The following is a 25,096-nucleotide window of genomic DNA, read 5'->3' on the forward strand; positions in this document are numbered from 1 at the left end:
ACACAGAGAGAGAGAGAGAGAGAGAGAGAGAGAGAGAGAGAGAGAGAGAGAGAGAGAGAGAGAGACCAAAGCTCCTGAGTGATTTTGAAAGCTTTCAAAGCTGTGTCAAACCCTTAGGTCTGCTCTGTTGCTTAGAGGCTAGAGCCAGATCCATATGCAGATCCCAGAAGTGAGCAAATAAATTACTAAACTTCTTTGAACCTCTGTTTTCTTATGCCTAAAATGGGAGTGATAGCACCTGTCTGTGATTGCCAGGTTGTGATCACATGAGCTGAGTACTGACCACCCAGCTTGACAATACCATTGCCCAGTCATTAGCTCCCCTCTGCCTGGTCTCACAGCCAGTCACCAAAAAGGTTGATTTATGTATTTGAGGTGAATCAAGATTGGGTCAGGACTGGAGTTGTAGCTCAGTAGTAGACACTTGCCTGGCAAGAACAAGCCTCTTAAGTTCACCTTCTGGTACTGTCAGGGAAAAAGAAAAAAACCAAACCAACCAAACAACAAAACCCTACTTCACACCTCACCATCCCTGTCCCCCTAAACCTTTCTTCACTGATACACTCAAACTCCACTCCCTGACTTCTAAGGCATCCAGATGCATGCTCCTTTCAGTCTCCTAGAGGATGGGAGACAATGCAATTATGAGACCTTCATCTCTTTGGGAAAGAGAAATCTAGCAGACTCCTCCTTGGGATGAGGTCATTTGCATGTGCAGGTGAGAATGGAACAGGTTCTGATGAGCAGGAAGCTTGAGCATTGTTCTTAGGGATGCTGAAAGGTCCAAAGGGTTATAGAGTTTTCCCTGGAACCATAGTCCAGGCCCTTATCAGGAGCCTACAAGACTCACAAGGCTGCCCTCAAAGTTCCTGAAGTATTTGCAGGAGAGGCTTAGTTTTCACACTGGCTCAATAGAAAGTGGGCTGCTCTTTCAAGCCCTCAATTCCTCCACCAGCAGTTTGGGGAAGCTGGGAAATGAAGCCTGGTATGATCTGCAGCATATCAAGTTACCCATGCCCTCTCGAGATAGCTGCCTACCTGTGTGTATCCTCCCTCCCCTTCCAAGAAACTGCTCTTAAGGAACCAGAGGCCACCAGCAAACATTTCAGAGGGTATGTGTTTACATGATCGATTTTAATTCCTTGAAAAATGGTATTTTCTATCTCTTTGGTCACAGAAGGTCAACAGGGTAGAAGGAGGGGGAAAAATCACTAAGGAGACTACTGCACACCCAGCAATACCGTCTAAAATGTACTTCAGAAAGTGGCCCTTCCTGGGTAAATGAATCTCGATCTCACATCTTTCTAGTGGCTCACAGAGCTGATGCATGTCTCTGGTGTTTTTAAAGCGAGTTAGTTTGCACTGACAGGAATCCGTTTGGCTATGCTGTGTTGCCAGATTAACATTTTGCAAAATCTGAACTTGCATTCTTTATGGGGGATTGCCTTTTAACTGCCTTTTGGATGTATATAGTTCAGTTTTTCATAATAGAGATCCTGCAGTCTGGGAGCTCAGAATGGGGTTTCTTCTAGCTGAGAAAGGGCTATGTGGAAGATACTTGGTGGCTCCCTGCTTGTAGACCCCACACTACTCTTCCCACTAGAAGGTTGTGAGGCTAAGCACGGGCTTGGGGGCTGAACTGGGGATAGGACCTTCTTTGTCTCCAGGGCAGTTTCTAGGGCTGACTGAAGATCATGGCTTCCACCATTAACACCAAGACACCTCTCTCTGAGGCTTTCCTCCTCTGTTCTCTTACAGGTGACTTAACTGAATAAGTAGTTGGTTGGTGTAAATTTAAGTTGATTGATTTTAAATTCAAGTTTCTTTACCGACTTTTAAAATGGCCATGAAGGAAACTCATACACAGCTAAGATATCATGCTCACACTTTTCTCAAACACTCCCATTCCTGCCTTCTATGGAGGAAGAAGAAAGCAGTGGTCAGAGATCTTCCCTACGAACAAAGCAGGGAGCCTTTTTTAAAATTCTGGGTTTGGAGCTGGGCGTGGTGGCGCACGCCTTTAATCCCAGCACTCGGGAGGCAGAGGCAGGCGGATTTCTGAGTTCGAGGCCAGCCTGGTCTACAAAGTGAGTGCCAGGACAGCCAGGGCTACACAGAGAAACCCTGTCTCGAAAAACCAAAAAAAAAAAAAAAAAAAAAAAAAAAAAAAAAAAAAAATTCTGGGTTTGGGAAGATAACAGTGTGGAAGCTCATTGGTTCAGTCTGGAAATGATCAGTTCTAAAGTGTGTTCCCATGAGCTAAGACAGGGCTTACCAAATGATAGCACCTTTGCCTAACTCTCCCCTGAGTTCTGAAACATTTAAATCTTCTAGGCGGCAGATCCGACATAAAGCCTTTTTGAAATTAAGTTACAGTCTTGTGCCTGGACAATTGCTTCAAAAATAAACTTTCCAATTCAAAGTTGTCACCATTGCTGCTGGCAGTAGAATCTTATTTTCTGACCACTTGCTCTTTCTTAAGTTGCCTGATGACTGTGACCTATAGACCTGTGGGCTGGTTTATCCAGCAATTTACAACTAAAAAGCCTTCGTCCCAGGATTCAGTCCTATGAGACAAATCGTGACTAGATGCCTGTGGCATTCCCCACAGATTTTGTTACTGAAGACATTTAGTTCATTTTTATTGGGCAATTTATAATTACTTCTTAATATTTTTATTTATTCTATTGTGTTTTCAAGAGATACTAGTATAACTTTCCAAAATGTCATAAAATCATAAGTGATTTTCATAACCTAGTAGAAGTCATCTAAAATCCGGAGCACAGAGTTATGATATTAATTATTTAAAACCAAATAAAAAGATGCACTGAACATCATGAGGTTCTGCGGTGGATTACACAGAGACAAAGGCCAAGACACAAAAATGTTGGGGGGGAGAAATCCTAATTTAAAAATTGGCATCACATCTCTACATGACTATATTTACATGCTTAAAATATGTTCATCTACAAGTGTCTATTTCTTAATTTTCTCTTAGTTTGTTTCAATGAATGTCTTAATGACTAGGAGCCAGGGAAGGCTGGTGTCAGCAGTGACAGTGTCCTTCCCTCTGGTTCCCTTCCATTTCTTTCTACTTCTCTTTCCCCAGCAGATCTTATCTGTTCACTTGGCAGTCTGGAGTCTTTTCAAAAACTTCCTTTATTCTGTTTCTGCTTTGACAGTTCCAAACAACAACAACAACAAAAATAAAAACAAAAACAAACAAATCACCAAGCTCTTCAATGAAAGAGTAGATTAAAATGGCTCTAGAGATCAGTTCGATGTTACCATTTTAAAGCTGTAATTTTGATATTATTTTAACATGAGCCCAGCAGCAACGTAGCACAGGAATGTCATATGCAGAGAAAAGATAATCCTCCAGAAGATAGGCTCTCATGGAATTAGTATCCTTCGCTGGTATATAAAATATCCTGGAGACCGTAAATAAAACAGGAAAATACACTAAGCCGACCCAAGGCTGTCTGGGAGATGCTGTAGCCGCATCCCTATCTCTATTGCCCTTTCCCATCTAATCATTCCTAAATCTCCACACAGTATTTTTCCGATGTCACATTCTGTAGCAATATCCCATATGTTTGGCAGCCTCTCCCTCATAAGAAGAAACTTCCAATTAATTTGGCTGTGAAGTTTTGCTCTATTTGTCTACCCTCCAGAATCAGTCCCTTAACCCCCCAACATTATAATTAAAGCAAATTATAATTAAAGGGCATCTGGGGGTGAGGCACTGCAGTAAAACATCTGTGGCTAGACCCAGCTTGACAGATAATAGGGAGTCTGGTTTAAAAAAAAAAAAAGTCTAAGAAAATAGTAGCAGAAGCAGGAACTCACCTCTCAGGATGGCCATCCAGTCTGTCCCTAACACATTTTGCAAGGGAGAATCAATTTCAGTTTCGCCAATTAAGGCCAACCTGGCCACCTACCACCACCAACTGCTTCAAAATGGTTGACAGATGCTCCATTTTGATGAGGGACCCCCTATAAAACTCAAGGTCAAAAGAAAAAAGAAAAAAAGTGACGCTCACCACCCATTTCTATTTGCAGCTGATTTCTCCCCCTGCCAGGTCCAAGGCAGCATCATACCTACACCTGGTACCTTGTGTTGTCAATCCCTTTGATCCTGCACCAGGGGCAGGAGCCAGGTCCCACCACCCTGAAAGGTTGCTGGCCCACCACCTCTAAGAAACCCCCTGTGCTGTGAATTTGGAGTCCACATTTCTGCAAAGATTTCTGTAAGAATAAGAGGGGTGGAAGAAGAAGGACGGGGAGGGGAGTAACCAAGAGGAAAGAGGACTTTCAAGGCACAGAGCACGGTGGGCCCTGTCTGCACACATCTGTATTATGGGTATTGCTAATACCAATTCCAGGAAGGAAGAAAGGGCAGAAAGCCACTGCAGAGGTAAATAGAGCCCTCATCAAGACATCTCCAAATGCATGCAGATGCGCCTTGTGCCGCCACAGCAAACTGCCGCTTCAGAGTCTCTCTAACCTTGGTTTTCCAAAATGAGTAACATCTCACACTCCTTCCTCCCCATCAGCTTCGTGCACCCACAGCTTCTCAGCTCTATTCTTGATAATTTCCCTAATTGTAAGAAATGACACAAGGTTCCTTCATCCAATCCTCCCCACCCTCCCCCACCTCTTCAATTAGAAGGGCACCCTCATTTCCCAGCTAGAGAAATCCACCGAATAGTCACCATGTCAGCCCCCCAAACCCGAGTCTCAAAGGACATTTTTAAGGCAACAGAAAGTACCCTTAATCCCAGTTAATTAATTGTCCACTTCTGCAGGACTGCAAGCGGCTGTCCTTGCTGCTGGCCTCCTCCTCCTCCCTCTCCGCAGTACTGGGGCACTCTCCCGCTGTCCAGCTCGCCTGCTAATGCGGGTGGTAGGTAATCGCTAATTGACTGTACTGTGGAGCGAAAGCGCACTAAAATCCGAAGCAAATGGGAAATTGGGACAATGCAAATATTTAGAACTTGAGGCTGTCTACACCTGGTCAGCGGGGTCATCAGGTCACTGTGCAAACACTGTCGCTCATGCTTTTGTCTACGCAATGGGAAAAGATTGCTTTGTGGGGGTCCCACCTCTCTGGGTTCCCGCTTCACCTGCAGAAAGACTCGGGCTTAAAATCATTCTGGAATTTGCAATCAGATTGCGGGGCTCAACGACGTCTGGAGGGCTCCCGGCTCCCTAATCCCCACAGTATTCAGCCCACATTCTTGCCTTAACCTCCTTTGTCAGGGGGAAGGTCGCTCGGCCGCCTGCCCTCCCCTAACTTCCTGCGGGTTATCTTACGCCTTCTTTCTTAATATTTCTTTGTCATTAGTTGCGCCTTCGGGTCTCTTTAAAAGCACGTTGCCCTTGTATAAAAGTAACCTTTTTTTTTTTTTTTTTTTTCCTGGTAAAGTCCTGGAAGGGCACCGATGAAGCCCACGCCTGGTCGTAAGCCCAGTGCCGCCTTCGGGAATCGTGTGTGTCACTCACGACCGGTGCGGGCTCGCCTTCGCCGGCAAGGGGTTGCTAACTGGTCTGCCACGAACCGAGCAACACCCTCGGTCCACCGAGAGTCTTTGATTTGTTTTCTTAAGACAGCGGGATTCCAGGCTTCTCCAAGTCCTCAACAAGGGAGCCGAGATTCGAACCCGGTGAAAGGAGCGGGCCGTGAGACCCTCTGCTGGCCGCCTCCTTGCTAAGGGAGGAAGCAGTGGCTTCCAAGAGGCGAACAGCGTTTTCCTAGGACCGTGGTGTCCTGCGGGAGCTCAGGGCTGGCGCCACTCTTCGCTTCGGTCTTTACGGGAGTTGGACGTGAATTGGGCGCGGGCCGCCCAGGAGGTCGCAGCGCGGCCTCTTTGGCACCGTGCGCTCGGACACTCGAGCACCTGCAGCTCCTCCCCTCGCGGAGACAGTCAGTCCTGGCCGAAGTTCAGAAACAAGAAACGTGTCCCAGGCTCGGCCACCGCAGTTAGATCAGACCTCGGGGTACAAGAAGGTACCCAGAAGAGGAAGTGCGAGCAGAGCAGAGGGTAGAGAAAGGGGGCCAGGTGCGCAACCAGGGGCAGTGGCCGCAAGCACTCGCGCCCTTGTCCCACTCAAGCCCGCCACCTCACTGTCCCGGACGCGGTGCGCGCAAAATCCTGAAGGACTATCGCGCTGGCACCTACCTACATCGGCGACTGTCCCCCAAACCCTGGACACAAGTGGAGCACACATTTGCACAGGAGCACGCTACACTTGCAAGAGCGTGAAAAGGAATCCGGCACTGTCGCCAGGGCCACCCAGGCCCATGGTGCCCGCGGGGCAGAGAGAGGTCAAACGGGTCACGCTCCCAGACCCAAACACTCCACTCCCACCTAACACCACTGCAGCCAAGCAAACTAGCCAGCACCAAATTAGAGCCGGATTCCCTGTCTCACTCCCGACTCTGCGACTTCCCGGGGCTTTGAGGAACTGCTGCGCGTAGACCTTTGCCCTTCGCCCACTTCACCCTCTCTACCGCGGTGTCCATGATGAGGGTTAATCGTTAAATCTACAGCCGGGGCATAAGGGGCCGCGTGGCTTCCCAAATTTCCTTCCGCTCTCACTGTTATCCAAAAAGGGACTGCCAGAGCCAGCTGGCCCCTTCACTTCTAAACCACCCGTTGTCCTAACTTAGAGTTGCGGTCACAGGGGTCTCTTCACGTTGTCTTCTATTTATAAGTCTGGCAGAGGACTGGGCAGCAGTTAGAGAAAGCAAAAACTCAACACCCCGGCCTTGAAGCGCTAGCGGGGATAAGCATCCTGAAAAAGGAAAATAAAATAGGCTCATTTTGAGGTGTGTGTGTGTGTGTGTGTGTGTGTGTGTGTGTGTGTGNTGTGTGTGTGTGTGTGTGTGTGTGTGTGTGTGTGTGAGAGAGAGAGAGAGAGAGAGAGAGAGAGAGAGAGAGAGAGAGAGAATGGGAGTCCTGCAGCACACTGTGCCCGACTGAAATTCCGTATCAGAATCTGTTGACTTTCTCCTATGTCAACATTCAGTTTTTGTGGGGTCTTCCTCTCCCCGGGAGACAAGGCAGAAACAGAGGGAAGAGCTCGCGGCTTCCCAGAGAAGTCCTGACCTAGAAAAGAAGGTCCCCGCCCCAAGGCAGCAGTCAGGATTGTAACCCCTGCTTGGAGGACAGTATTCGGAACTCGCTAAAACGCCCGCTCACAATTTTACTACTCCGGACCGCTGATCCTTTCCTTCTCCCGCCTCGGTTTACCCCCACTTGCCGGCCAGCAACCCCCTTCCCCAATTTTCACCGCCCTTCCCCTTGATGCCAAGGAATATGAGTGAAGACGGCTTCAAACTCAGGGCAAAGGGTAGACAATGCTCTGCACCTTCCTATGCATCTGACTTTTCTAAATGTCTTTTAGTGAGGGAGAGGGGCCAGGCCGGCGGTATCCAGATGCATGGCAGCAGTGGGGACTGAGGGGCAGGTGCTGGGAGGATTCACTCACCTGCAGCCCCTAACCCATCCATACCGCCCCCAGAAAGACACCTACATTGAGCTCTCTCAAAATGAACCTCGCGTGTGTCATCAAAGGAACACGAGGGCCACCTGCCTTAAGAAGCAGTGGTTTGAAGTTCCTTAGCAAACACCGGCTGGCCGCAAGGGAGAACAGGGGACCAATGGGAGACCTAAGCAAGGGGATCCTTCTTCTCCACCCCAGGTTGCCTTGCCTTGGGCATCACTGCCAGCCTTCCTCACCCCCCCCCCCGCCAGTCTTTCCGAAGCCAACATCTGGACAGCCACTGGAAGAAGTGCAGTTTATCAGAGAAGACCGAACTCTGCATCCTGCTCGAGGCCATTAGAGCTGTAAAGCCAGGCAGGGACCTCTGAGGGGTGAAGCATAAAGGTTGCCACTGCGCAAAGAGAATCCAACCTCGGGACCAACCTGTGGCCTAGCAGCACATAAGAGCTATAGTGTTGTGGGCAGATACTGGAGGGAGCAAAGTTAGACCAGTGGAGACGTTTTCCTGAGGATTGTGTTTTTTACCAGTCCCCAAACAGGCAGGGTGATTTTTTTTTTCATTTCTCCCCTCCTTCCCCAAACCCCTTGGATTTAAAATCCCAAAAAGTCCCTACAATCCAGGGCATCAGGGGTGCCTAGGTTAGGGATCCATATACTACTGTCAAGTACTCTTCATGGTGGTTCTGAGAGATGGAAATACAGAGAGCAGCTGTGAGGAAGGGGTTAACCCAAACTTGCTTGGCCCACTGGAGAGAGTCTCTCTGTGCTATATCTTTTCTAGGGGCTGAGAGAGATCATAGCCTTGGGGTTACCCCTATTTCTCCCCATGCCCAAGGATGGACCCCATACTCTTCCTGCATGGTTCTTCGATAACTAAGCCCTCCCTACCATCAGGAAAGAGGAGACTAATGTAAGTTGAGAGAAGGAACCATTCCAAACCTGTCCCCCAGTCACAGGGTAAAGCTGGTGGATAAATATGCTTGTGAGGGGAAGGAGAAAGATTCTTGAACTCTTCCAGGATTGGACCCTTCGATCTTGACTGGTGCCTCCTCCAACCTACCTCCTCTTTCTTCCACAGAACCCAAGAAAGACAAAGGAAAGGCTGATGCCCTTTCTTGGTTGGCTTTGCCCTTGGGAACCACTCCAGTAAGTGGGCTCTCTCTTTCCCTCCCTCCCTCCAACCCTCCCTCACTCTTTTTCTCCCTCTCTTCTTCACCTCCTTAAGTTTTCTGCAGTATGGGTCCAGACTCAGCCTTTGGAAACATGTATGAAGCTAAAATGATTTCCATGTCTTTTTAGCAAAGCGAGTTCCTGACATTCAGTATCCCTGAGCAAAAGACACAAAAATCAAGACAATGTGAATTTTGTATATGACAAAAAAAAAAAAAAGTACCGTCAGAAAAAGAGTCCAGAATCCGGACATCTGTGGAGGAAGTCATTAGAAAACAGGTACTTAAAGAGGAGGACGAGAGTCAGACCCCCACATCCTTTATCCATTCACAGACCGCCCTTACAAGTGCAGCATAGCTACAAGTAGTTTAAGAACGTGAGTACCTTAGAAAGGGTTCGCTTTTCTGTTTGTTTAGGAGGTGAGAGCCAACAAGTTGTTGGAAGCAATCACCAACACTGCTCACAGAATACGCTGACAGTCAATTCTCCACGGCGCAGCGAACTTTGCAACTGTTCGCCAACAGGTGACACAAGAACTGTAGGCTACAGCGGAGGAACAATCTAAAACAGGTTCAAATGAAGCTATCTCTTCCATTTTTTTTCCTCTCAAAAACTTTACAATAAATCTCAAGACATTGGCTGGACAGCCTGCCCTGAGATTTGTGTTACAGAACCCCTGCGATGGAGAGGCAGGGCGCAGGAGGGCGCGCTGCTGCGCCCGGGATCGTAGGTAGTCTCCATCCCTGGGTGAGCCTGCTCTTACTTACAATAAACTCCTACTGCTTCACTAAAGCAGTCGTAAGCGGAAGTGCAGTCTCTTGGCAAGCCCATCGAGGGAACCCTTCATCTCTCTAGGGTACCCAGGGGCACCTAGCCCAGTGCAGCCGTTTGTAAACCCAGACTTAACCAGGAGCCCGCAAGCGCGCGCTAAGCTTGAGGACCTGTTCGGGTCTCTGCACAGATTCCTTCTATCTGTTCAGGGGTCGGAAACACAGACAGATTTCCACCCGGAAAATCTCTGCCGTGTGTGCACATCCGTACAAACCAGAAACCTGGGGTGAAAGACCTGCCGTAACTAATTGCAGGCTCTGGAAGAAATTGAGAGAGCTAGCAAAGTGCCCACACGTCTGAGTCTCTCTCCCTCTTCCAGCCCCGCGCCACTAAGATTGCCTACCCTCGCCTAAGCAAAGGCTGCACGCACAACTTCGTTCCAGAGCTTCTCGCCGCTGCATTCCTCCGCTAGCTGGAATGTGGCGAGTGCATTCGCTCACCCGGAGCAGTCTGCGGGCCGCAACACGGGTGGCGGGTGCCCCGGGCAGCAGTGACTGGGGACTCAACCAAGTGCTCGAACTGCCGAAACCAAGAGTGTGACAGGGGGCTTCTGTACAGCCCGGCGACCCGGGACGCGCTCTCCAACTTCCCGCCAGCTGGGGTAAAGTTGTACCAGCTGTTCTGCGAGCTTTGGCCATTGCCGCGAAAGGTAATCAATTGGGGGACTACTTTTGCCCTCGGGCCTGGCCTGTAGCTGGAAACCTCTGTTGTCCCCAAACAGCATCCTCCCTAGGGTTCTCATAAAAGCCACGGCCCAAAGATGCTACTTGGGCCCTCCACAAACAGTATCCCGAAAGCTTTCGTATTCGATCCCAAATTGCCAAGAGCCAAGCCCTTCAAACACTGACTGGTAGTACCCCAGCTCTGTGACCGCCTCTGCACCCCGACCCCTCCCGGCCAGTGCCACGAACGGCGCGTCCGGCCTCCCCGCACCCGCTGAGGCTGTTAGCTGTCTTGTTATCAAATTAAATCAACGAGAAAGGAGGGTGTCTTACGTTGCATCGGCACACCGAGCATCTCCGGGAGCCCCTTGACAGCCCCCTCTGCGGGGACAGCCGCGCTCTGCATCATCTTGGAGCCAGAGGCAGCAAGTCGCAGTCTACCGAGATCTCTCGCTCTCTCCCTCTGGCTGGATTCGGAAATTTGAAAATAATAATAATAAAACCAACCAGGCCGCGGAAGTCACAGAGGAAGCCGAGCCCTCCGCCTCTCCGGGAGGACTCCACAAGCTGGCCGGCCCCCTCCCCCGCCAGTCCTCAGGCTGTTTCAAATCCCTTTGATCTCGCTCTCCCGGGCCGGTGCACATCCCGGGTTGAGGAGACGCTGTTGCTGCAGCTCTGGCTCCCCCCCCCCTTCCCTTCCCCGCCCTCTTCTCTCCCCCTCCCCCTCCACCCTTCGCGTGCCGGCTGCCCTGGAGGCCGCGGTCACCCAGGCATTTTGATTCATTCACACTGCAGGAGCGGCCGTGACGTCGCTTTCCGCAGGGAAGCCCGCCCTCCAGCCAGTGCTGCCAACCGGGCAGCCCGCTGCAGACCCCCGGCTGGCCAGAGTGAGGGGCGAGAAGAGGGGGGGGGAGTTCGGTAGCCTCGAATCTGGTCGGAGGTGCGGGAGGGAGGGGCCGCCTGATAGGGGGCGGGGCCTGCAGCCCCTCCCCCACCCCTCCGTGCGGGCTCGCGCCCCGGTATAAATACTGCGGCGGGCTGGGCCGCGGCAGCAGGTGGTCCAGGAGCGCTGGGACCACGCCGAGCTGGTTTCTGCCGGCTTTGGGGATTCCCGACTCGTCCCCAGCATCGGTCCTCTAGGATCAAGGAGGGGGCGCGGTGGGCCAGGACCCAGCGGACCCTGGGTTGGCGCTCCGAGTTCAGAGCTTCTCCAGCCCACGGAGCGTGTTCTGTAACTGGATGATTCCATCCATCCTCCACTTGTTTTTTTTCCTGGCCAGTTCCTTTCCGGCCGGTACTAACCAGACCCTACTCTCTCTCCCCCGCGTCTGGCTGAGGCAGGGCCAGGGACAGCTCGTACTCGGCCGGGAACGCGCGAGTCACGCAGTGGGCCGCCGCGGAGCCGGGTGGAGGCAGGCGGCCTGGGCCGCGCACGGAGGTGGCCGGGCGCGGGTCTCCGTGCGCGCCCACACTCGCCTCGGCCTTTCGCCACAGTCGGCACTCTCACCACCCCGGGTCCAGTCCTAGTCCCACGCCTCCCAGCCGCCGGCCCTCCCAACTGGGTCTCCAGCCGGCGTCCACCCAGATCCGCCCTCTCTGGCTCCTGGAGACTGCTCGGCCGAACTGGCTGCCACTGTGGGCACTTTGAACGATCCCTGGATGCGTGTGTGCTGGGCAGAGGCGTGCAGCCGGTGCCCCGGGCTGGCCAGCAAAGGGCGTGCATTGCTGTTGTGTTTAACACACACAGAGACACACACACACAGACACAAACGCGCGCGCAGAAAACTCATTCTTCCCATTCTCATTCCTGGAGGCAGTAAAGCAAAGATCAACGCTGGGACGAAGTCGCTAGCACTTTTTCAAACACTCGACGCCTCCTGACCACCGGTGCGAGAAACCTACCGGGTCAGCCCTGGGCCCAGCCATAGCCACCTCGACACTACCATTCCTAATTTAATTGCCGACTTCAAGTCAGATGGGTCTTTCCAACCAAATGAGACCCTGCGCTGAGAAGTTTTGTTTTTGTTTTTACTCCTGGTGTTTTAGGGTTGGTGATAGAGAAAGATGGACAGTAAGAGGGGTGGCTGTGTGTGCTACTTAGGATCTGTGTCCAATGAGGTCACAGCAATTTCTACGGGTCCTAGCACTAACGAGGGTCCTGTCTTGCTGTTTACTGAGCTGTCTACACAAATTGAGAAAATACGGTGGAAATGCTAATTTCATTAGCAACCAAACACACAAGAAAAAAAACCAACCAAACAAACCAGTGTAGCCCCAACCGTTTGTTTATTGGTTTGTTCCTACCACCTGGGAAGAAATAGGATTTCAGTTGGTAAGGATGTTTATAAATGGTTCTCTCTCAGGCATTGCTGTTGTCTTTATAAACTCTTAATATCCATTTGGGAAGATATTTTGAGGAAATTTATCCAAACCATAAACTTTTCCTATATTTTAGTTCATGTAATTCCATTTTTGAGTGTTCAATACACAAAAGTAACCTAGAATATTTTTTAAAGATTTATACATGATGATCTTCATTACAGCACTATAATCTGGAGGGAAATTTTACCTAAATACCCAACAAAAGAAAGTGGTTTGAAGAAGCATATTAGATTTGCTAGGTATTATCTTAACTAATCACTGACTCGGATTATAAGGTCTAGCAACATAGTAATGCTGTGACAACCAATAAAAATTATTAGCTAATTAGAAAAGCAGGAATAATACCCATTGTTCATTTGGGTGTGAAGAAAACAGGAAAACTCATAGTGAGAATATCAATGTCTTCTAAGGGCATTTTGACAATAGTTTGTCCGTTTTATACTACTGGGGAAAGAATTCAAAGCATTGCATCTGCTTGGCAGGTAGGCATGGGCTCTACCATGGAGTTATATCCCTAACCTAGGGTAAGATAGTTTATAGCTTAAAATGTCATTTATATAGCAATGTATTCAAAGGTCATGAGTAAGAATGTTACGAACATGAAGTTACAAGTACTTTTAAAAAGAAAATAACAGATAGGCTGAGAGTGTGCTCATTTGTAGAAAGTAAAAGACCCAGGAGGAGTTGATTTCAAGGGGAAGAAAAAAAAAAAAAAAAAAAAAAAGGAGAGGAAGGACAAAGTAAGATGAAGAGAGAGACAGACCAGGGAGAGAGCTAGCTATTCAACAGAATGGAGCAAATGAGTGCTATGAAGTCACTAGAAAGAATAGGTTATCCGATAGTGTAGAAAATGTTAGGTATATAGTAGAAAGTTGGGGAAGAAATGATAAAACAGTATGAATTTGAGAATTTAAAAAAATCATAACTAGAAAAATACACTGAAATGCAAAAGTATAAGTAGATAGTTTATTTTATTCTTTTTGCCTTCTTAAAGGCAAATTATTTTGCCATTATTGTAATCTCACATTATTTTACAAAGCAGGAAAAGCTCATAAAATTGCTTTTAAGAACAGAGGGGGGAGAAACGGAAGGAAATATATCAAAATACTATTCAAAAATCTATTTTCAAAGCATATTAGAGAAATGTACTATGAAGCAAATTTTCACATTCAAGACTTTCTGTTATACAGCTATATTTTTTCAGTAATGGTGGTAAACAATAGCCCATGTATGAAATGTTCAGTAAATGTAGTAATTACTCTCACACTGGGGATGGCCTGTAGCCTGGGTTACCTTGCTCTTGCTATGTAGCCAAAAATGGCCTTGAATTCCTGATCCTCCTGCCTCTCCACCTTCCAAGTGCTGAGATTGTAGGTATAGAACACCTTTCTTCAATCCACCCTCACTCTGCCCCACCCTGGTCTGAGAAGCTGTGTCTCACTCTGCAGGTCAAGCTGGCCTGGTCCACACTATGTATCTCAGGCTAGCCTTAAACCTGTGGAGATGCTCTTGCTTTCAACCTTCTGAGTAGTTACTTTATAATCTAAAATTATACTTTAAGCTGGGCTGTAGGGGCACATGCCTTTAATCCAAGCACTCAGGAGGCAGAGGCAAGTGGACCTCTGGGGGGGTTCAAGGCCAGCCTGGTCTAGAGTGAGTTCCAGGATAGCCAAGGCTACATAGAGGAGCCATGTCTTGAAAAACCAGTAAGTAAGTAAGTAAGTAAGTAAGTAAATAAAATAGTATTTTTGTATCATCCTCTGCAACTCTTGTCTCCCCTGGTATAACCTGGCTGGGTGTTGCCTGCTTGTCCTTTGCAGGGTGCTGGCCCCTCACCAAATAGGGGATAGTGTGACTAGGATTAGATGAAGTTGTCCTGGTGCTGATTGATGTAGGGAATGCCAGCGTCACATCTGTCCCTTAACAGTTCTTGAACCTGTGAGCCACAGCCTCTCAATTCCATGGTACCCTCAAACCAACCCATAATGTGCTCCAACCAATAAATATGTTTGCCCTGGGCATCTGTCCCTGGGTGAGCTGCGTCTTATTCCCAGGGCTATTACATTTCACTTCCCTTTGGAGGCCTCTGCTTTTCTATTTGCCAGTAGGGAATCATGGGTTAAAAGTGGTCCTTAAACCAAACGTTTAGTGTCTGGTGCAGACAGCAACCACAGGAGCAACCGTGTTTATTGAGAATTACAACTGTACCAAGCCCCATGGTAAATACTTCCACCTGCACGCTCACCACAAGCAAAAAAAAAAAAAGGTATTTGGAGGATGAACAGACAGGCTAAGAGAGGCTGAGGAGCCTCTGCAGTGTCCTGCCCAGAAAGAGAGAATGGCCAACTCCTACAAAGCCCCAGGATGAAGAACGGCCCTGAGAACCCTGGGTGGGACTCAGAATCCAGGCCTCCACTTGATTCAGTTGCCTCTCCTCACCAAGCACCCAGGTTGGAAGGTGGGTGGTCTCTCAGGAATTACACTAGGGTTGGTTACCCACAGATCCTATCTTTGGCCAAGAACCTTCCAGAAGGTAGGCCCCAGCAGACAGACTGTGGTGGTGGTGGTGGTGTGGCTTTCTTTGGGCCGGCCAAAGAAGTTGGTTAATAGCCAGCCCAAAGAATCTAGTACTTTCTAGACATTTCTGGGAACCAAATCTGACATGTCAGTGGATCCGATTCCAAGGGGGGCAAAAATCCAATTTAGGAGAATGATGATAGCTTGCGATTTGTCTACCACTTACATTTTACAAAGGTCCTCCATGTAGTTTATCTCATTTGATCTTCAACATCACGCTTGGGCTTGGGGCTGATTATCAGGAATCAGAGAGGTTAAGTGGTTTGCCTGAGGTCACAGAGCTAATAAGCTGCAGAGCCAACTGGAAATTAAATCCAGCCTTTTGACTCCCAGTGCGGTGCTCTTTCGGCTCTTGCAGACTTGTGTCTTCTAACCCTTACATTTTAGGAGTTTTGTGGAGTGGGCAAGCTCGCCCTCCAAAGCTAGGAATCCCAGCCCCTTTTCCAATGAGGAAAAAAAAAGTCTCACTGCTCTTGCTCCTGTCACCCCATCTCTAATCATGCCCTCCTAGTCCCCATTCTTCCCCAGCACTTCCATCATTTGCATTTTGAAACTGTTTCCTTAATTATTCTGCCGCTGTTGCAAACCTGCTCTCCCGGCTTTGTGGCATCCTCTGATTTATCTCTGTCTGGATAACAGCTCCCCGATTCTCCTCGGGGAATTCAATTTTCATTCATTTTTCTGTAGGACTAGATTGATATAGACCCTCTGCCCCGGTCCATATTACTCATCCCGGCAGAGAGAACCGGGGAGACCACCCCTCCACCCAGCCCCTGGGGAGCGTCTGTCTTGTTCAGGGAGCTGTGAGGAGTTCTCCAATAAAAGGACAGGGGCCTTTGCTCTTCTGCATCTGTCCACCCAGTCCTTCCAGTCATTTGTCACTGGCCCCTTTTGTGGACCCACCACTTTGTCATTTGTCTCCTTCTCTTCCCAGAACCTCAGAGGGGTCTCTCAGCCAGGATTCTGAGCAGAAGGCCATCCCTGCTCCATAAACCTGCCCCACGTCCTTGACAAAGCAACTTAAGGGATGTGGAAAAGACGAAATTGTCTACTTGAGCATTTCAGTCTCCCTCATCAAGTGACAGAAAAACAGAACAAGGGCACTAAGACTTTTAGTCAGGGAAACTTATTGACAATGCTATTCAGAATGCCCCTCTGTGCTTACTTAATCCCCCACAGATATCCCCAGGTCTATTATCATCCTTGACCTACAGACAAGTGAAGTGGAGCACAGAGAAATCCGAGGGACATCCTTCAGGTTGCACAGGTGGCAAGCCAGTATGTACGTCCAGGTACGCAGGCTCTAGCCTAGCCAGCATTACCAAATAAGTCTCTTTTGAGGTTTGCTGGGCATGGATCATGCAGTATACATGACTCAGCAAGGCCAAGGTCTCTAAGAACCATCTGTGCCTCCATCTTACCCCATGGATCAAGAACAGGTTGGAGCTGGGAAGTGAATCTGGGGATTGGCCTTGTTTTCCTATCAGAGTTAATGGTCTTTATATCACTCAGAAATCTAGAGTGCCTAGATCATTCACTCATGCACTCACTGGGCACCTACTATCTGCCAGCTCGATGGTTGGCCCTGGAAAGCAATGACTTGGGGTGCTCAAACCATAGCATACTTTCACAGTATGCATATGAGATAAAGCCAGCAGAGCTCTCTGGAGGCATCTATCTGCCTTCTTTGCCTCAGTCGAAATCAGAACTGGATTCAGGAGCAGGCTGTGGTTATCAACATTCACATTTCAACTTGAGTATTCCCCACCTTGGGGCAACTGCTGGAAAGTTCCCAGCTTTTTTGATTTTTCAATAGCCAGTTGGGAATAACAGAACTCTCCTTGCATGCTTTACCCAGAACTCAGAGGGAGCAGCTTTAGAAATGCCAGTTAGCATCACAACTGGATACTAGGAATTCTCCTGGATTTTCAATTTTTTTTCCTTTTTTCTTTTTTATTAGGTATTTTCCTCATTTACATTTCCCATGCTATCTCAAAAGTGCCCCATACCCCCCCCCTCATTCCCCTACCCACCCTTTCCCACTTTTTGGCCCTGGCGTTCCCCTGTACTGGGGCATATAAAGTTTGCAAGTCCAATGGGCCTCTCTTTCCAGTGATGGCCGACTAGGCCATCTTTTGATACATATGCAGCTAGAGTCAAGAGCTCCGGGGTACTGATTAGTTCATAATGTTGTTGCACCTATAGGGTTGCAGATCCCTTTAGCTCCTTGGGTACTTTCTCTAGCTCCTCCATTGGGGGCCCTGTGATCCATCCAATAGCTGACTGTGAGCATCCACTTCTGTGTTTGCCAGGCCCCGGCATAGTCTCACAAGAGACAGCTATATCAGGGTCCTATCAGCAAAATCTTGCTAGTGTATGCAATGGTGTCAGCGTTTGGAGGCTGATTATGGGATGGATCTCTGGATATGGCAGTCACTAGATGGCCCATCCTTTTGTCTCAGCTCCAAACTTTGTCTCTGGAACTCCTTCCATGGTCCAAATTTTTTAAACAGGTTCTCATATATACCGAGCTGTCTTGGAACTTGCTGTGTCACGGAGGGTGACCTTGAACTTGTCACTGCTGCCTCCACCTTCCAAGTGCAGAGATTAAGATGTGTGTCACTGCACATAGTTTACTCAGTGTTGGGGATCTGTGCATGGTAGGCAAGCACTCTGCCGACTGAACTATATCCCTCGCCCTGCCCTGTATGCTCTTGACTTTGAATTTGAAAGATCTTAGAGTTGAGCCCATGATCATGGACCTTCTCTGCCTTTCCCCATTGAAGGTAGAGACCTGTTCTTCTCATTCGTCTTGTGGTCAGTATACCCAAATTTCTGTGTGGGTATCATTTTCACTGTCTTGGGAAACCTCCCTCTCCACCATAGAAAAGGCCACCTTGTCTTTGCTGTGTACTAAGGGTGTGAGAAAATGCGGCTGGTGCCGGGTCTGCATCTTCTCTTCTGGAAAGATCTACCCACATCACCTTGCAACTGTGCTTTCTCTCTTGTGCGTTTCTGAGCTACTATGTCCCCATCTTTATTTAAAGAGCATTTTGGGGCTCCTGATACCTCTGCTGAGCCTCCCACCCCTTCCCATCTCCCTCTTCAAACTCTTGAACTCAGAGACTCCTGAACTCAAAAGATCCACTCAAGGAACCAATGTGCTAAAAAGCCCTCACAACTGCTTTCTTGCCTTTTTCCTCATGGAGGAAGGCAGTAGTAGGTTCTTTCTAAAGGAGACTGAAATTCAAGAGCGCCAAGCTGTCTCTTCTGAGACCCTAGGCTCAGGCCCAGAGTTTCTAAGGGTCTGGTTCATTTCCTCAGCTCATGGAGAGGACACTGCCCATGGGCAGCCAAGCGGGGAGAAGGCCCAGCCTGGCTGCATTTGAAATAGGTGCAGGTGTCAAAGCTAATCTATAAAACACCCCCCTTCATCATCTCAGAGAGAGGTTTTTCCTGGACGGGCTTAACTCAGCAGTTTCCTCTCAGGAACTGAATTACAACCAAAAAAGTAAAGGAGCATTTGATGTATGCAGAGGTAACAGGAAAAAGGCCAGGAGGCCTATGGGAGGAGACTCCGGAGACAGAGACCAGATTCCTGCCAACCTGATGCACTTCAGGGTCAGTGCCAACTTAGCTCACTGCTGGAGGCTCAACCACTGTGAGTCTCTACTTACCTGTTTGTGCAATGGGATTGCCATCATTCCAAACTCATAGTATCACCAAAGGGAGGCAGACCAGTTAGCCCTAAGCACCCCACAGACAAATGTCAACTGTCTCTGGTGTCTGAGGACAGGGAACACAGCAGGTGTCACGGCTTGGCCATTCCTTTGCGTGACACTGGCTTCCTATGACAAGCTCGCTCCTGCTCACTAACCTGTTTGCCTGAAAAAATCAGCCAGCCAAGATGGAAACAGGAGATAGGACTAATTATAACTGTGGGCAATCAAGGAGGAAAGGCTAAGAGTTTGAGGGGAGGAGTGGGGAAAGGACTTTAAACCTTGTTCATTCCTATCTGTGCTTTATGCCTATAGGGAGTTAAACTCTCTAAGCCTGTTTTTCTGTGCTTAAACAGGAATGCTGGTACTCAGATAAGCATCCTAATTTGGGGAGGGGGGCGGGAGGGATCATACATGATCCTGTATGAGAACATTCTAGAGTCTTATACCCCCTGGCCCTTTAGATAGCTTTATGCTTGTAGTCATGTGGAGGTTTGGTTTAAATACTATAGATTCTGGATTGGTAGGTTTGATGTCTGCGATTCTGTCTCTCTAATGGCTTTCTAGGTGCTGCTGCTGCTGCTGCTGGCCCCTGAGCCTCACTGAATGCATCTCCCTTGAGGATTCTGCTGCGCTGTATAGTGGCCACTGACCGTATGTGTCCACGGAGCACATGGTCAGAATAGAGATGTGCTATAAGCATAAGTCATGCATCAGATTCTGAAGGCTTAAAACATAGAAAAGAATGAGAAACAGTTCCTTAAGGGTTTTGGTTTTTTTTTTTTAACTCACTTATCGCAATGATTTTGGATACATTGTGTTAAATAATACCTCTTAGTAACATTAATTTTGTTTGTTTCTTCTTTTAGCATGGCTGGAAGGGGATGTAAAATGCCCTGGCTCTTCCAGGGCTTTCTGACTTGCACGGGACTATACGTGCTCATGCACACACAACACACATAGAGGCACAAAGCAGTCCCTCCCCTCTTAGCATTTAGCCCAGCTTCGGGCAGTCAGTAAGGAACTCATTAACCATTCGCTGGGACAAATGAAGGGGAGGATGCTCACGAGTATAACCAGTGTAACCCAGGAGCAGTGGGCCCCACACAGAGGAGAGACCTCAGCTGCACACATTGACGATTGCTGAGCCCTAAGCACTGAGCAGGTGGCCGGTCTGAGGAATGACTGTCTCCCCTTTGCTGTTGACCCTGACCTGCTACCCATCCATTCTGTCATCCTCAGTCCCACCCCCTGCTCTTTTCAAGGCTTTGACAGCAAACAAGTAGGGATTCCAGTGCTCCAGATAAAGAGCAGAGGCTAGAGAGGACCCTCTAGGGATTGCCTGAGAGGAGGGCATAGCACCCCTGCTTCCCTGAACCCTTCCCCCAAGCTAACCCCAGGACTCCACCCTCCTCTCACAGCTCCACTCAACCTCTAGGTTTCTCTTGTGGTCCTGGGCCCCATCTCTGTCTTGACTCGGGGGTTCAGACCAGTGGAAACCTGCCCAGACACCTCTATACTCTTGATACTCAGGAGGTGGGGCTACAAAGGGGGATCTCAAGAGAAGGAAGAGACTTCAGAAGATGATCCCCATGTACCTCCCAAACTGATGTTTCCACAGCTTCCAAGATTCCTAGAGACCCAGAGTTAGGCTTCAAGGTACTGCAGTGGGGTCAGGGGTTGGGGGTTTTGCCTTAGGGTCAGCCCGTCCCAAGAGCAGCACTTGTGAGCAGGAGATGCCAAGGGCTCTGGGCAGCTGAGTGGTATCCCAAACCACAGATCACTGGGAGGATCTCTGTCCCCTCCACTGAGGATGAGTGAGCCACACCCTCCCATCTCTGTGTCTTCCACACCCCTTCCTGCCCATTGTGGTCCCAAGCTTCTCTCACTAAGCTGGACAAAGGGAATTCTGGACCCACGTGAACTTACCAGAGGTCAGGGGAAGGATCTGTCTCCATGGCGTGGACTGGGGGCCCTGATGGGAGCAGCTGTTCTCTCTGCAGTGGAGAAAGGCCAGAGTCAGGAGATGGGAGTGGGGTCCCCATCCAGGGAGGGACGGTGGGGGTGCTCCAAGTATCAGGACAGAGCACAGAGGAGGCCTTCTCCTCTCTCTCTGGTAGAAGGCTCTCTGCTCCCCCTCATAAGCTGGGGAAGCCTGCTCTGCTTAGGGGGAGGGTAGCAGGGGGTTGGAGACCGCCTCAGAGAAAATTAAATTGCACTTGAGGGCAAATTCTATTAGGGAATAGAGCCTGTCTCTCAACAGCCTGTGTCCATTTAAGTGATTAGCTAGCCCCAGCACCTCCACCCAGAGCTGGGCCAGCTCTGTCCCTCTGCCAGGGAAGCCAGGTGGGAGGCCTCTGGGGACCCAGCCATCCTTCTCTTCAGTGCCCCAGCCTGCTCTGTGAGCATCTTCCCTCAGCACTCGGGGTACCACAGCACCTTCTAGTAGGTCATGCGATGTGAGTGCGCACCGTTCTAGAACACTCCCTGTGAAGGGTCATGGTGCACACACAACGACAGGCACATCAGAGGGACTGTGTGTGGGGATCCATGGTGGGTTTCCAACAGGGACCAGGGAGGTCAGAAGTTGCTAGGGAGACTCTAGAGATGGAAAGATGGAGAAAGCCAACTGGTGGCAGCAGAGATCAAAGTGAGAAGGTAAGGGTAAGAGGCAGGGTCTGAGTCAGGAGGGATGAGATCTAAGGAACCAGCAAGGAGGACCAAGAAGCTGGTGAATGGAGAATATAAAATACAGTGGTAAAGTAATTAGTGGACTATAACAGTGGAGGGTAAAATGAACGCATCTCTAAAATAAGCTTTACAATACTGTCGTACACCTTGCGGTCCGTTGTAAAATTTCTTTCACATGCAAGGGTTCCATAAGCTCTGGGTTGGTAACTATTGCATGCTGGCTCAGGGTCTTCCTCTCTCTGTGACTTGGCAGAAGAATCCAGAGCTGAAGTCACTTCTGCACTCCTGGCCCCTCGGGCTCCTGAGGTTGGACTCTGTCTCACGAAGAGAGAGCTCCTCTTCTCTGTACTGACGAGTGAGAGAATCTTGCTTGGTGCTCCTGAGTTTCTGGCTATAAAAGCATTCCCGCTGCTTTAGCAAAACTTCACATTGCATCTTCCGTGTGCACTGAAGAGACCGGCTCACAGCTTTAGAACACGAAGAAACAAGCACACAGAACCTTCAATGAGTTCTAAGAATATAGAAGGATCTATAAAGTATTGTCTTGGGCTGGAGATAAAGCTTGGGCTTTAAGAGCACATCTTGTTTTTTTTTTTTTTTAGAAGACCTGAGTTCAACTTCTAGTACACACAGCAGGCAGCTCACTGAAACTCCAGCTCCTCTGGCCTTTGAGGGTACCAGCACTCACACGCTCATATTAGACACAATTAAAAATAGTAACAACAAATCTTTAAAAAATAAATAAATAAAAGCTTGTTTCTGACTAGCTATATCTGGTTGGGATTGGGGCTTCTCCAAGGCCACCCATGTATCCCAAAGGCACAAAATTTTAGCTCCAAGTGAGCTTAACCTTCAAGCCAAAGATCATAACAAGTATTTCTTTGCCAAGCTAGTTACATTTAACCAAAACACTATGGATTAGTGTTCTGGGTGGGAATGGGTTGTCAGAAGGGGACGGCTCTGAGGGAGAGAGAGGGCATGTATATCATGCTGGACAAGGGTGTCCCCACTCTGCAGGTTGTAGATTTCCAAGCTTTAGTCCAAAGAGAGAATTCCAGGTCTGCCCTGCTCTCGTCCCTCAGCTCACGGAGCAGAGGGGATGCTGTCCTCCCCATCATAGACCTCTGCTCGGTTGTTAGGATATAGGCTTCCCATCTGCTGGGGGGAAAACCTGGTACTCAACCAGTGGCGGCTGCTCCAATCTTCCTAGATCTCCACTCTGGGGCTAGATCTGGACTCTCTAGCCCCAGACACACCATGGAGCTAAAGAGTCGCCTAGGCCCCGGGAACACTTCTCCCCACTGCCCCCTCTTCCTGGGGTTCATTCAGCAGGCAAGAACATTTCCTTGATAGGCTCTGGGTACATCTTATCCTAATCACCCACTTCCGGGGGCTACTCTGAGTGACCTTGAGAAGGTCTTGGGGACTGTGGAGTCCTCTTAGCTTCACTTTCCAAAGTGCTCGCTCAGTGCGGCAGCACTGGTCAAACACTCAACCAGGCAGCTGCTGCCTCAGTCTCTGCCTTTCAGGGGCCAGCATTTCAGGGATTGCGGAGCTCTGCCCATCCTTAGTGTCTCTACAGACAGCCACTGTACTGTCCAGCTCTGGGGCCCTCTCTTTACAGTTGTCCAACTGCAAAGAAATTGTCTTGTTCACTGTTCTCTTCCCAGCTCCAAGCATGCAGCCCAGCACATTATGGCTTCTTTGTTAATATTTGTTATGTGAACGAAGGAGGTAAATAAATAAACAAATACCCTCCGCTGCAGCTCAAGAATAGGGAACAATCCGGGCATATCCTCCTGGGTCTGTGAGGCAGAGGAAGTGGCATTTGCTCCGGGGAGTAGCTGATGGCAGTCTGTCAGTCCTGGTTAGGTTATGGGATTCGTTATTGGGGCAGTCAGCTGGCTAGAGAGTCACAGTTGTGCCGCTGTCAGGGTCCCTCTTTAACCTCTCATCTGTAATGCTCTCTGGCTTTTTATATACTTCCTGCTCTCCGTGCGACACTCTATGGACTTCATTGCATTTGCCACATGGTCTCCTGTGACAAGAGCTACAAAGGCAAGAAACCTCAGAAAATAATGCAGAAAAACCGAGGCACAGGCTTTCTGCTTTCGATCTTGATGGAAGTATGCTGGAGGGTTCCTACCTAAAAGCTCTTAGTGAGGCCCCCAGGTCAAGATGTATGCCTGCCTGCCTGCCTGCCTTCCTTTCTTCCTTCCTTCCTTCCTTCCTTCCTTCCTTCCTTCCTTCCTTCCTTCCTTCCTTCCTCCCTCCCTCCTTCCTTCNCTTCCTTCCTTCCTTCCTTCCTTCCTTCCTTCCTTCCTTCCTTCCTTCCTTCCTTCCTTCCTTCCTCCCTCCCTCCTTCCTTCCCTCCCTGTCTGCCTCCTTCCTTCCTGCCCTTCCTGCCTTCTTGTCTTTCTTTCTGCTCTTCCTTCCCTTCTCATCCCTTCTCCTTCCTTCCTTCCTTCCTTCTCTTCCTCCTTCCTTCCTTCCTTGCTTTCCCGCCTTCAAACTCCTGGCCATTTCCTGAAGCCAGACTCAGGAATAATGTCTCATGGGTCCGTTCTTCCAGGACTCTCTACTGGAAAGGGACTTAGAGCCTTTGAACCCAGGAATCCAGCCTCTGCAGACTTCTCTCCGTAAATGGTGTAGGGATGGGTGGTGGTCCTTTGGCCTAAGTGCAGACACCTAGGGTGTCAGAAGGTCCCTGTTTTCAGATGCTGTCAGGATCATCTGTAGGCTCTTCTGGCCCAGAACACTGCTCCCCACAAAGGTTTTCTTTGAATAAAATTCACCTGGAAGTTTGATTTTCCTCTGGTTATGTGCTGTACATGCTTTGAAGTAAGCACTTCACCTACCGAAAATGCTTTCAAAATGACATTAGTGTCTGAGATTACTTGGTCTTTAACACTAAGGTTTTTTTGTTTTTTTTTTTTAAGATTCATGTATTTATTTTATACATGAGTGCTTTATCTTCATGTACATTTGCAGGCCAGAAGAGGACATCAAATCTCATTATAGATGGTTGTGAGCCACCATGGGGTTGCTGAGACTTGAACTCAGAACCCCTGGAAAAGAAGACAATGTTCTTAACTGCTGAGCCATCTTGAAAAGTCACTATTAACTCTTCCCCTTTCCCGAGCAGGTCGCTGGGTTTTGATGGAATTTATAATTTTAACTATTTTCTTAAGGGACAAAGATGACATTTGGTTGCCTTTGACATGACCACATCCTGAAGATTATGTGTTGTGTATTCAATACCTTGTGGTATTTTCCTTTATGTGGAGGAGCCCCTGGAGGTTTATACTGCTTAAAAGAGGCCACACAGCAATGTTATACGGGTAGAGCCAGTGACCTGTGTCTCCAATATCTATACCCTTATACAGACCCTCCTTCCCAATTTGGACTTCCTTCCTGTCTTCCTGTCTTCCTGTCTTCCTGTCTTCCTGTCTTCCTGTCTTCCTGTCTTCCTGTCTTCCTGTCTTCCTTTCTTCCTTTCTTCCTTTCTTCCTTTCTTCCTTTCTTCCTTCCTTCCTTCCTTCCTTCCTTCCTTCC

General features: G+C 48.8%; 1 protein-coding gene across 1 annotated transcript in view; it reads right to left on the bottom strand.

Annotated features, from left to right (window-relative positions):
* Positions 1-10,803, bottom strand: part of Lhx4 (LIM homeobox 4) — a 41,099-nt gene extending 30,296 nt beyond the window's left edge. Inside the window, exon 1 of the mRNA XM_021167239.2 lies at positions 10,506-10,803. Within this exon, the coding sequence (XP_021022898.1) occupies positions 10,506-10,581 (76 nt within the window). The 5' untranslated portion in view covers positions 10,582-10,803. The remainder of the gene's footprint in view (positions 1-10,505) is intronic.
* Positions 10,804-25,096: the final 14,293 nt, after the last annotated feature.

This window comes from Mus caroli, chromosome 1, assembly GCF_900094665.2.
Source record: "Mus caroli chromosome 1, CAROLI_EIJ_v1.1, whole genome shotgun sequence".
NCBI classification, from domain to species: domain Eukaryota; kingdom Metazoa; phylum Chordata; class Mammalia; order Rodentia; family Muridae; genus Mus; species Mus caroli.